The following is a 12463-nucleotide window of genomic DNA, read 5'->3' as shown; positions in this document are numbered from 1 at the left end:
CCGAAGGCCAAGTTCTGAGTCTTATAATACCTCTAGAAAAATGTGCTAATTTGAAATAAATCCATTCACACCTGCTTTCTCCGCTTTTAGCCAAGTTTCTATCCATGTTGGTGCATCGTCCCCAATTCAGTGAGCCCTTATTTATGTAAGAATCTCTGTAGTTATTTTTTTTTACCATTGTAGAAACCAGTTTTGGCTGAGATATTGAAGGAATATAGAGCCCTGTGTGAGGGCCTGGGACAAAAAGACTGCGGAAGCCAGAGATTAGATCAGGTTATAAAAAAATCCATTAGCTAGATATTGGCACTGTCATTGTGGGCACAACATTCATGAAAGACATAAAAAGTGTGTAAAATTTTGAAAATAATGAACATGTTACTTTGTTTTCCTTTCACCTCAGAGTTGCATTCCAGGTTATTATAGAGTTCCACTGAGAACAGATAGCAGAGATCCTACACCTGTGGTGAGAAGTTGTGTACAATGTCAGTGCAATGGCCACAGTGACATCTGTGACCAGAAGACCTCCATATGCCAGGTAATGAATACCCTAATTGTTACATCGACATAGCCAAGGAAGTTAATTTCTGTGGAGACATTATTTGCACGTAAAAGCAAAACACTTCAAATTTTGGAAATTTGATATATTGGTTAGCATGTTGATATCTGAGCCTAACAGATCACTTTCAGGCTCTGAAAACTTATGCCAACCAACTGGCAGGATTATTTTCAACCTCTCACTGCTATGGGGGTAAGTTCCCACTTGCTTCAAATAGGCGACAATTAACCCAGTGCTTAAGAAGAATAATATGAGCTGACTTAATGACTATCACCCACTAGCACAAGAGGTTGGTCATGGCTAGACTGAACTCTTGCCTCAGCAAGGATCTGGACCCACTGCAATTTGCCTATTGCCACAATAGGTCAATGGCAGACATAATATTGATGGCTTTTCACACAGCCTTAGACCACCTGATCAATAGAAACATCTGTGTCAGGATGCCATACATTGACTGTAGCTCAGCATTTAACACCATTCTGATTGATAAGTTACAGAACCTGGGTCTCTATACCTCTGGATTCTCAACTTCCTAACCAGAAGACAACAATCTGTGCGGATTGGTGATAACATCTCCTCCTTGCTGACGATTAACACTGGTGCACCTCAACGGTGTGTGCTTAGCCCACTGCCCTACTCTCTCTATACCCATGATTGTGTGGCTAGGTATAGCTCAAATACCATCTATAAATTTGCTGATGATACAACCATTGTTGGTAGAATCTCAGATGGAGACGAGAGGGCGTTCAGAAGCGAGATATACCAACTGGTGGAATGGTGTAGCAGCAACAACATCAGTAAGATGAAAGAACTGATTGTGGACGTCAGGAAGGGTAAGATGAATACCAATCCTCATAGAGGGATCAGAAGTGGAGAGAGTGAGCAGATCTCTGAGGATCTAACCTGGTTTCAACATATCGATGCAGCTATAAAGAAAGCAAGACAGCATCTGTACTTCCTTAGGAGATTGAAGAGATTTGGTACATCAACAAAAACACTCAAAAACTTAAATAGATGTAACATGGAGAGCATTCTGACAGGCTGCATCACTGTATGGGGAGGGGGGGGGGGTCTACTGCACAGGACTGAAAGAAGCTGTAGTGAGTCATAAATTTAGTTAGCTCCATCTTGGGTACTAGCCTATAAAGTACCCAGCACATCTTCAAGGAGTGATGTCTCAGGATAGTCAGTGTCCATTATTAAGGACCTCCAGCACCCAGGGCATGCCCTTTTCTCACTGTTACCATCATGGAGGAGGTACAGAAGCATGAAGGCACACACTCAGTGATTCAGGAACAGCTTCTTCCCCTCTGCCATCAAATTCCTAAATGGACATTCAACCGGTGAATGCTATCTCACTTTTTCAATATATATTTCTAGTTTTGCATGAAATTTAATCTCCAATATACATGTACTGTAATTGATTGATTGATTTGTTTATTTCTTCTATATTATGTTTTGTATTGAACTGCTGCTGCTAAGTTAACGAATTTCATGACACATGCCAGTGTTAATAAACCTGATTCAGATTCAGATGTACAGTAGTTCTAATAATAGCGGAGTCTGATTTATTCCCCACACTTGATTGTTGGAATCAAAAGTTTTTGTGAGGTCAATAAAAGGCCATGAATATTGGGTTCATTTTACACCCCATAATTTACTTGGCATTGTTGCATAGTGAACATCAAGTTTATTTTCCAGCTTTCAGTCAGCTTGGCAAGGATGCATTGGTAGAAGTCCTTGGTCTTTAAGTTACTGAGTTGTTGTTGTTGAATATTCAACCCATGTTGTTGAACAGTTCATTGAAAAGGTCAATGATGCCCTGGAGTTGAATTTTCAAAAGTGCACATCTGCAAGTGTCTTCTGTGCATGGTAGCTCAGTGACTGAGATTCAGTGATCTAGGTTCTGAAGTGAAGGTTGAACCAGGCAAGTCTCCTTTCTTGACGCAATCATATGCTTCCTTGAGAGCCTGTGGTATACTCTCCTCTTCCTGGAATGTGTGGGGAGAAGTGCTTCTCCAGTGTGTTTCAGGAAGACTTGGTTAACTTCAGAGGCCTTGTTGTCCAGCTAGTGGTTGGTCATACCAACTCTTCATGGGTTAGAATAGTGTTAGAGCTATAGCAGATAGTTTACTGTTCAGACGGAGTCAACAACATTTACTTCAAAGACAGTGTATAGGTACCAACAATACATGCTCTAGCAGGCTCTGGGGCACTGTAAATAATCTTCCTGTGGGAAGATGTTATTGCTATGGTGCCAAAAGAGAAACTGAATTGCAGGAATTTTTTTTCAACCTAAAGAATTAATGTGAAAAGAAACATCTGTTAACAGTAGAATTACTGCCTTTCACCAGATAGTTGACTTCTTAAAGCCTATAGATTTTGAAATTAATGCTCAAAAAAATTTGACTTCACATTACTACTTTATCAAATATTTTCTCTCTATGTATATAACTTTCGAGATTTTGAGTATTTGGCTGTTGACGGACTATCTTTATAAGGTAATAATTTACTGGGAATATAACATGATCATGGACAGAAAATGAACACTCTGAGTGAATGAGAATAGTGGCTTCAGTTGCTTTGTGCAGTACTGCCTCATAATACCTCACAAAAGGAGCTTTCTCATATGGCTTCATCCCATTTTCTTGTGAATTACTTGGACCTGTTCATAGTTTTGGGAAGACCCATCTCCACCAAGTATTACTTTATTGATTGAAAGAGAAAAGTTTCTGGAGTGAATTACTGAGTTTGTGGTGAAGTAGTAAATTTTCCCTAAATGGAATACTTTCCCCCTCAGAATTGCCGTGACAACACAGCTGGTGACTATTGTGAATTCTGTGCTCCTGGATATTATGGGATTATAAGAGGATTTCCAAATGACTGCTACCCTTGTGCTTGTCCTCTTCAAATCTCCAGTAATAAGTAAGTTTACAGCATTGCAGAGTTTCAAATGTTAATGGGAACAATTAAACACAATGAATTGAATTATGTATATAACCCTCTCACCGTAGGCTTGGAATGAGTTCGCTTTTACCTGAATTTGACTTAACAACAACATAACTCTACAATGCATGGGGAGTAATGATGAGAAGGCTATTTACAGTAAATAAACGTATCTAGGCTAAGTATGATTTCAGGTAACCACAAACGTACAAGTTTGAATGTTCCTTCTAAGGAAAAGAAAGACAATTACTTATATGAACACTGACACATTCACCAGGAAACAATAATTTAATTCACACCAGTATAAACTTAGATCAAAATTGTATTGACATAATATTTTAAACTAATACAAACAATAATAATTTATAATATAAAATAAAGGAAAAAATCATGTACAATATATAAATATTAGTTTATATTGTGCAGGTAATTGTTGGAACTCATTGTTCTGTAATCAATCCAGTTTACTTCACTTTGTTTACTCACGATACTGAAATGGTTTTGCGCTGAAGAACCTGTACCAGGAAACAAATATTCACACAACTTCCACGGAAAAAGGCAACAAACTTTTTTCAAAAGGCGTGTGCTAACTAACTAACTAAAAGTTATCTGTGCATTCTCCATGAGACCATTGTCTGCATGAGGATTCTCCTACATCAGTATCTATCCTTCTAAATGGGTTCTGTGAACGTTTCATCATGTTCTTCTCTGATGTTCAATGTCTGTTGTCCATTTCCATTCTCTGCCTTCAATCCCACACTCTCCCTGAAAAATGACTCCCCTTTCTTTTCCCACGCTCTCTCAAAAATACAAATAAGAGAAGACAAGACAAATCCTATTGGTTAATTCACCAAGCCTAACTTAATCAACTGATTTTTTAAAATTTGAACAGCAAAAATGAAATCCTCAATTGTATAATGGAATTAAAGGAATACTTATTGAATTTTGAGAAAATCTGCAGAAAATAAAATACCCAACAGCATAATTATATTAATAAAATAACACATGGTCTTACACCAGCGTATTACATATACTTCTCATGATCACTAAAAAAGGCAAGAGATCAGAAGATTATCCAACAACTGGAGCATTAGAACTTTAGGCTTATGTATTATGGAAATAAAAGAAAGGAATCAAATTTTCCAAATTATTATTAAATCTAAAATTGGGGTTATTTCAGAACACATTTTCTACTTAAAAACATCTCGTTTTATTGGGTCCATCAAGTTTCTTTTTTTCAGTATTCTTCTGAACAATTTCTTCAATGATGTGTTTGATGAGTGATAGGCACTCTCCAGTGCCTCGTCCAAAAACACTATGAGTTCCTGCAGGTCACAAAGAAGACCAATTGGAGAATGGCTGCATTAATCACTGGCTTAATCAACTGAGCCATTTCATCAGTATTCATAAAATTTGAGAAACAGTAATTTACTTTCTGCAGGGAAATGGAACTGAACTCAGCAATGACTCCATTACAAGAGTAGTTCAGGTATTCTGGATTAGAGTGTTGGGCATGTACTTGCAATAGTCCATGGGCCCAATTTTGCGCCCACATCCCCGCAGACCAGGTTAAATCAAAGTTTGCCAGCCTTATTGAAATATTTATATACCTTGCAACACACACAAAATGCTGGAGGTACTTAGCAGGCTGGGGAGCATCTATAGAAGAAAGTTAACAGTCAACATTTCAGGTCGAGACCCTTCGTCAGGACTCAGAATATTTATATTCCTTACCCAGCTCCAGGGAGCTTGTTTAGATCTGGAAGTTTGGGATTGGTTTGAAATTTCTGAAATCTTAAACATTTTCCTGACACCCAACCCTCATGTGATTGAATGTTCAAATTCACTAAAATGTTTCATTAAAAATCAAGAATTTATGAAATCCGCTGCTGTGTTGATGACTGTGGCCAGAATGCTGCTCTGGCACTTGGCCTGGTGGACAAAACCTTCACTTGTTTTCAGGACCCATGTTGATATTTGTGCTGTCTAAAAAAAGATCAATCTCACAGCTGAAGCAAACCAAAGAGGAATATTTGTATTTTCTAATATGTGTGTAATCACACAATTATTTTCCATTATTGACATCTCAGAAAATGAGCACATTCTATCTTCATTAATCTATTTACTTATAATGTATTATTTACATTTAATTATTTTTAGTTTTAGTCCAACCTGTATTATGGAAGGGCATAATGCTTATCGATGTAACGCATGTCAGGAAGGATATGAGGGGCCACATTGTGAGAGGTAAGATACTATTTTGATTATCTCCGTGCACATTAATAATCTAAGAATAAATTTGCTATTTCTTAAAACAGTTAATAGGCTATTGTACAATAAATAATTCCATTGTGCTGCACATACTTTATCAACTTTCAAGTATATTTTGAAATTACAGTACTTATCCCGACATTAAGTATCACCTGATAATACCCATGAACAACAACAGAAAGTTTAACTAAATACTATCACTGTTGAGCCCCCCACTATCAACACCTCACAGTCATCATTGAGCAGAAATACAGCTGGATATAAATTATCTGATTATGCCGGATATTCTGTCACCCTTCCTTCCTAATCTTCGTGATTGAAGCCAAACACTACAATGTTTCTGCTTCCTCCATGTGAAAGCAGATGCAACATTTTTTCTAACATCTCTCCTGTTTGATTATTCCCAATTATTAATTTCTTCCTCTCAGTATCCCAACATTTACTTTTCCCTTTCTTTTCTGGTCTTCCTGTACTTGCATATAACCTGTTTTTATATGCCTTGTTACAACAAAATTGTGGAACTTCAGAATGGCTTCAGCTGATATCTTCATCTCTTAAGTGGGAGGTTTAGACTCTTGAGTATACAATCTTCTGGCTTTCTTGCTCTCCAGGATGTGTGTTTTCCGCTCCAACATAAAATTTCAAGACTGAGTCTCCTAATGTGTTTTAGGACAAGCAAGACTGTAACTAGATTGTAATAAAAATCAGTGGACTAAATGCTCCAGGTCAAAATGGGCAGCCTAATCAAACTTTCTGATACCAGCTCCCAGTTTTGGTTGGTAATAAATTCTATTCAACGTATGTCACATACCATTAGATCAATTAACACACACAAAATGCTGGAGGAACTCAGCAGGCTAGGCAGCATCTATGAAAAAGAGTAAACAGTCGATGCTTCGGGCCAGACCCTTCATCAGCTTCATCTAGCAATGCTGGATGCCAAATGTATTGTACAAATCTGCATTCTAATATTTATAGAACCCCAGGGATGTAAAATTCAAGACTATTTTTCTGAAAATATTTAACCACAGAGAGAGATCTTTACTGGGGAATCTGGCCAAATGAAAATACAGAGATTCTAAATGAGTTTTTTTCCTTGTTAGACAGTCTGAGCACTTGCATTTATGTAATAGCAAGATACGCGGGCCTTCTGACATGTAGTATGTAGGCGCAGTACATGGTGCAATAAGTAAATACCTCTGAGCTTGGGTCAGGGCATGTCTGGACCATCGGTCAAAGGAAATGAGTTTAAATCTCACCATAGCAACTGGGGAATTTAAAACAAAGTAGCTAAATATATCTGGGAATGCAAAAATCTCAGTGACAGCCACAATAAAATCACCAGGTTAAAAACCTATCTAGTTTACCATTATTTGTATTTATTTTATTTCTTACATACAAGGGAGTAAAAATCTTTGTTGTGTCTCTGTCGCAATGTACAAGCCATATGGAAGGGAAATGTGGGAGGATATTGCTCAAACACTAAGATTGTTTTCATAATTGTTTAGTATATATGTATGTGCAGTCAGATATGCAATCAGATCACTGTCTATTCATAAGTCTGATGGCCTGGTGAAAGAAGCTGTCCCGGAGTCTGTTGGTCCTGGCTTAATGCTGCGATACCATTTGTTAAACAGTAGCAGCTGAAAGAGTTTGTGGTTGGGATGGTTGGAGTCCCTGATGATCCTCTTGGCCATTTTTATGCGTCTGCTGCTGTAAATGTCCTGAACAAAGGAAAGTTCGCATCCACAGATGCGCTCGGCTGTCCACACCACGCTCCGCAGCGCCCTGTGATTGAGGGTAGTGCAATTCCCATACCCAGCGATGACACAGCCAGTCAGGAGATGCTCTCGATGGTGCTCCTGCAGAAGTCCCTGAGGATTTGGGGGCATACCAACCTTCTTCAGCCGTCTGAGGTGAAAGAGGCGCTGTTGTGCTTTTCTCACCACGTAGCCAGTGTGTACCAGTCCAGGTGAGACCCTGGGTGATGTGTATTCCAAGGAACTATCCCTTTAGGGAAAGAAAGATGCTGTCCTTTCTCACTTCTTCCTCATGTAGTCTCACCCATAGAGTTCATACTTCACACCTTCTCACTTCAAGGCAATTCAGGATGGACAATAAATGCCAGCATTTCTTCCAATATTCATATCCCGTTGTTACGAACCCCGTAACTGGGTGTCTTAATAGCAAAGATAGGAGTAGCCGTTGAAGTCTGATGATACTATTTTTAACAGTATTTATTAGTAAAAATACACAAAAATAATATCAATGCAAATATACAGATAATATACATCATCAATACTAAACCTAAAAGTGTGGGTATAATAATAATCAATAAGAAATAAGCTCTCTCGTTGCCTAGGGGATAATGAATTGTCCGATGGAAATATAAAGTTCAGTTCAGTTCATACAGGTTGCAGTCGTTGTTGATCACTGTGTTGCAATTGTTGGAGAGAGAGAGAGAGAGAGAGAAACTTGCTGACTTTCCTTTTACAATCTTGATCCGCATCCGTCCTTTAGCTAGACCGTTCCGTGGAGGACTCGTCACCCAGGCAAGGGTGGACACACACACAAGCCCCCACCGGTCTCGTAGCGTCTCCTGGTGCGTCTGAGGGGGGGGTTCCCCAGACCCTACTTTTATCCCCACTCACGGGGTCTCAGATGTCAATCAGGCTGGGATGATGCAACACATCAACCAGACCACTCTGGTTGCCCCCTGAGGGGTTTCAATGAATAGAACAGTACTCAATACACAATTCCTTCTCCAAGAGACAATAGCAGTAATCTCTCTCATTTCCTGGGTATCAGACCCGAAATATTAGCGATCTTGCGATTCTCAAAAAGGGGGAGGGCGGGCATTGGCGATTCTGTACCCTTCTGCCCATCAGAGTTGCTCCTCATTCGTAACACCCCCATCCTTCTAAGGATTTTTACCAAAAGGAAAAATTAACTAATACAGAGTCTTACAGAATTTCAGAATCTAACACAATACAAAACAGTTTTTTCACTACAGAGTAATACAGTTATACATTCAATTTAGCATCTAAACAGTTAGCGATTACATTGTCACTTCCTTTAATATCTTAATATCTTGTACGTTAATAAATTCCTGTAGCATCAGACTCCAATTTAATAACCACCTATTTTTATTCCTTTTCTTCAGCAAAACAAAACTAAAGAGTTGTGATCTTAGCTTACGTGTATATCACAAAAGTTTATGCAAATACTAATCTTTATTTTACTTTCAAACTTAGCAGTCAATCTTCCTTGGGGTTGTCTTTATTAGTTACATGCTTTGTCGAAATCCCTTAAAACCAGATCTGGTTATCCAAAGTGGCAACCCGTCAACCCTCGCCCCTTTTCCACTTAACTCGTACATGGTTAGCTTGCGTACCAGTGTGGAATAGGCTTTTGCATACTCCTTCCATAGGAGTTATTTTATCAACAATGTTTTCCAAACTTAGCCCATCTTCTGAACTTCCACATAATTCTTTATTTTTAAGCAAGTCATTAGTTTTATCTTCAGGACCCTTCATTCTATTAGTTTTCAGTTTAATATCTGCAAATTATCCCTCTTTGTCCAAACAACGTTTCAAATTCTGCCTCTTCACCGCACACCCTTGAATAACATTAGCGAGTGGGGTACTGTTACATTCCAAATCAAACTGTAATTGATTCACAGGCACCTTGTTAACAAGCCATTGTTCCTTCAGCCTGGTTACTGCTTCTGACACCAATCCAGACTTTAAATTTTCTTCATTCAATTTAGGAACTACACTTTTCCCTTCTCCTTCAATAATAATATCCACATTACCACCTTTTATCTCCTCACTAACTTTTAACACACCTTCGAACACAAACAACTGGGAATTCTCTCTTCCCACTATTACCAAGGTTAACCCTTTCTTCACTGAACCAAGTCCATCTGACCCACAAGGACTGCATTCCTTTTTAACTGAATCAGATACCTCAGACTTTTCCTGAGTTTCATTACTAGGTTCAGTACCATGTGTATCCACATCTTGAACACACTCAAACGGGACCTCTGTCTCTTCCAGGCTTTCAATACCCATCCCCTTTTCAAATTCTAAGTTCCCCAGATCCTCCCAGTTACTCTCTGGGCAACTCCTTTCCAGAGTAAACTCAACCCTGCGGGTTAAAACAACCTCATCTGCCAACCCAGCAGACTCCTTCAAGATAATGGCATCCTTTTCATCTAGGACAGCCCTTATTTCATTATCGGGAACACATTTAAAATTTTCAACTTCTTCAAACAGTTCTGTCAAGCCAGACAGATCATCCATGTCCAACCCTGGACCTTCTAACAGCCTTATCTGTTTCTCATTTTTACTCCGTGCTTCTATAAATTTCCTCCTGGCTAAGGGTAGATCTACCTCCTCTCCTTTACTCTCTTTCACCTCGCTATTCTCCGTTTTACCACCCTCTAACCCCTCTTGGTACAGGGTCAGTAAAAACATCTCAGCCAAATCGATACTGGACTGATTTAAGTTGGTCTCTTTCTCATCTGCCTTTCTTGGCATGCTGTGAGTGATCGCGCATGTGGGATAGATCTTGGAACCTAGGGGCGGGTCCTCAACACTTACAGGCTGGCTCGTCAGCTTCATTGCTGACCAAACATCACCACCTGCTAAATCATTACCAAGAAGTACGTCCACACCTTCTCTCGGAAATTCTGATCGCACCCCTATTTCAACTGGTCCAGATACCAGATCACAATTTATAATGATCCTATGCGAAGGCACAGCTTCTGTCCCTTTTCCTATGCCTCTCAAAACTACCCCTCTCGTCTCGGGACCAAAATCTAGTACCTTACTGAGAATCAATGACTGCTCAGCTCCAGTATCTCTCCAGATCTGCACTGGAACTGGTGTTTCTCCCTCTTTCACAGACACGGTCCCTTCTGAAATAAATTTCTCACGCCCCTCTCATATTCTATCTACCTGGGGCTTTCTCGTTGATTTACTGATCAACACAATACACCCTGTAGGGACTGCTGCTTTCCCTTTCCCTGTCTCCTTCCTCGGAGCAAAGCACTTAGATGCAATATGACCAACCTTTCCACAATTAAAACAGGTCAAGCCAGGAACCCTCCTGCCAGCTTGCCTTTCTTCCTCCTTACTTTCACCACTAGCTCCCGGCTGAATTTCTGCCTCAGCCGACGGGCTTTCTCTATCGTTCCTACAGTCTTTCTGGTAACTCTTATTCGAGGAAAACTTTGTCTTGTGGGTTAGGGCATATTCATCTGCGAACCTGGCAAATTTGCATATGGAATTATTCAGCTTCTCATTCAAATACATCCGGATATCATCCGAAACACAACCTTTAAATTCCTCAATCAGAATTAACTCACTGAAACGCCGAAAATCCTCTTCCACCCTTTCTGCCGCACACCAACGATCCAAGAGCACACCCTTCTCATAGGCAAACTCTGCATACGTCTGATTCCACACTTTCTTTAAATCTCTGAACTTTTGTCTATATGCCTCAGGTACCAATTCATAGGCCCGAAGAATGGCCTGTTTTACTTCCTCGTAATTATCATACTCCTCCTCCTCCACAGACAACGCCACATATGCCAGTTGTGCCTTCCCTTTTAACACACTTTGTAACAACACCACCCACTGATCTCTGGGCCACTTCAGATTCATTGCCACCTTTTCAAAATGCAAGAAATAACTATCAACATCCGTCTCCTCGAACGGAGGTACTAACCTAAACTCCCTGCTAACATAAAACCTCTCCTCTCGGTCTGCCCCTTGGACCCTTCTCTCTTGCTTTAACTTCTCCATGTCCAGCTCATGCTGCCTCTGTTTCTCCTTCTCCCTCTCCTCTGCTTCCAGCTCTTTTAACCTAATTTCATGCTCCCTCTGCTTTTCAGCTCTTTCCTTCTCCTTTTCAGCTGCTTCCAGCTGTTTTAACCTAATTTCATGCTCCCTCTTCTTCTCTTCCACATCTAGCCTCAATTTCTCCAACTCTAACTGAGCCATCCTAATAGCTGGTACCTTTTCAGGGATATTGTCCAATACCTCAGCCGAAAACACATTCGTCTCAATATAATACTCCGCATCTCCCACTTTTTCATTGACAACCTAACCTCTGCGAGATTTAGTCCTTTCGCAATATTTACCAAGTCCGTCTTTGTGGCCCCCTCTAGCGTCTTCAAAGTTGGGTTTTGTGTAAATTCATCTACGTCCATCTTTGCTGGTTTCCCGTCTGATTACCTGCGCAACCAGATCCAAGTCTGGACTTAAAAGCCCGATTTACTGGCCCTCCAATTTGGTATCAAATCTCAAGACGAGGCCCCAATTTGTTACGAACCCCATAACTGGGTGTCTTACCAGCAAAGATAGGAGTAGCCATTGAAGTCTGATGATACTATTTTTAACAGTATTTATTAGTAAAAATACACAAAAATAATATCCATGCAAATATACAGATAATATACGTCATCAATACTAAACCTAAAAGTGCGGGTATAATAATAATCAATAAGAAATAAGCTCTCTCGTTGTCTAGGGGATAATGAATTGTCCGATGGAAATATAAAGTTCAGTTCAGTTCAGTTCATACAGGCTGCAGTCGTTGTTGATCACTATGTTGCAATTGTTGGAGAGAGAGAGAGAGAAACTTGCTGACTTTCCTTTTACGATCTTGATCCGTATCCGTCCT

At 39.7% G+C, this 12463-nt stretch overlaps 1 protein-coding gene across 2 annotated transcripts in view; it reads left to right on the top strand.

Annotated features, from left to right (window-relative positions):
- lama2 (laminin, alpha 2) overlaps positions 1-12463 on the top strand; it is a 374730-nt gene that overhangs the window by 260635 nt on the left and 101632 nt on the right. For both annotated transcript variants that reach the window (XM_073057306.1, XM_073057305.1), the window contains exons 29-31: positions 401-535; positions 3357-3481; positions 5663-5749. In XM_073057306.1, the coding sequence (XP_072913407.1) occupies positions 401-535; positions 3357-3481; positions 5663-5749 (347 nt within the window). The remainder of the gene's footprint in view (positions 1-400; positions 536-3356; positions 3482-5662; positions 5750-12463) is intronic.

Source organism: Hemitrygon akajei, chromosome 9, assembly GCF_048418815.1.
Source record: "Hemitrygon akajei chromosome 9, sHemAka1.3, whole genome shotgun sequence".
NCBI lineage: Eukaryota > Metazoa > Chordata > Chondrichthyes > Myliobatiformes > Dasyatidae > Hemitrygon > Hemitrygon akajei.
Note: the sequence above shows the minus strand (reverse complement) of the source record. Positions and strands in the feature narration are given on the sequence as shown.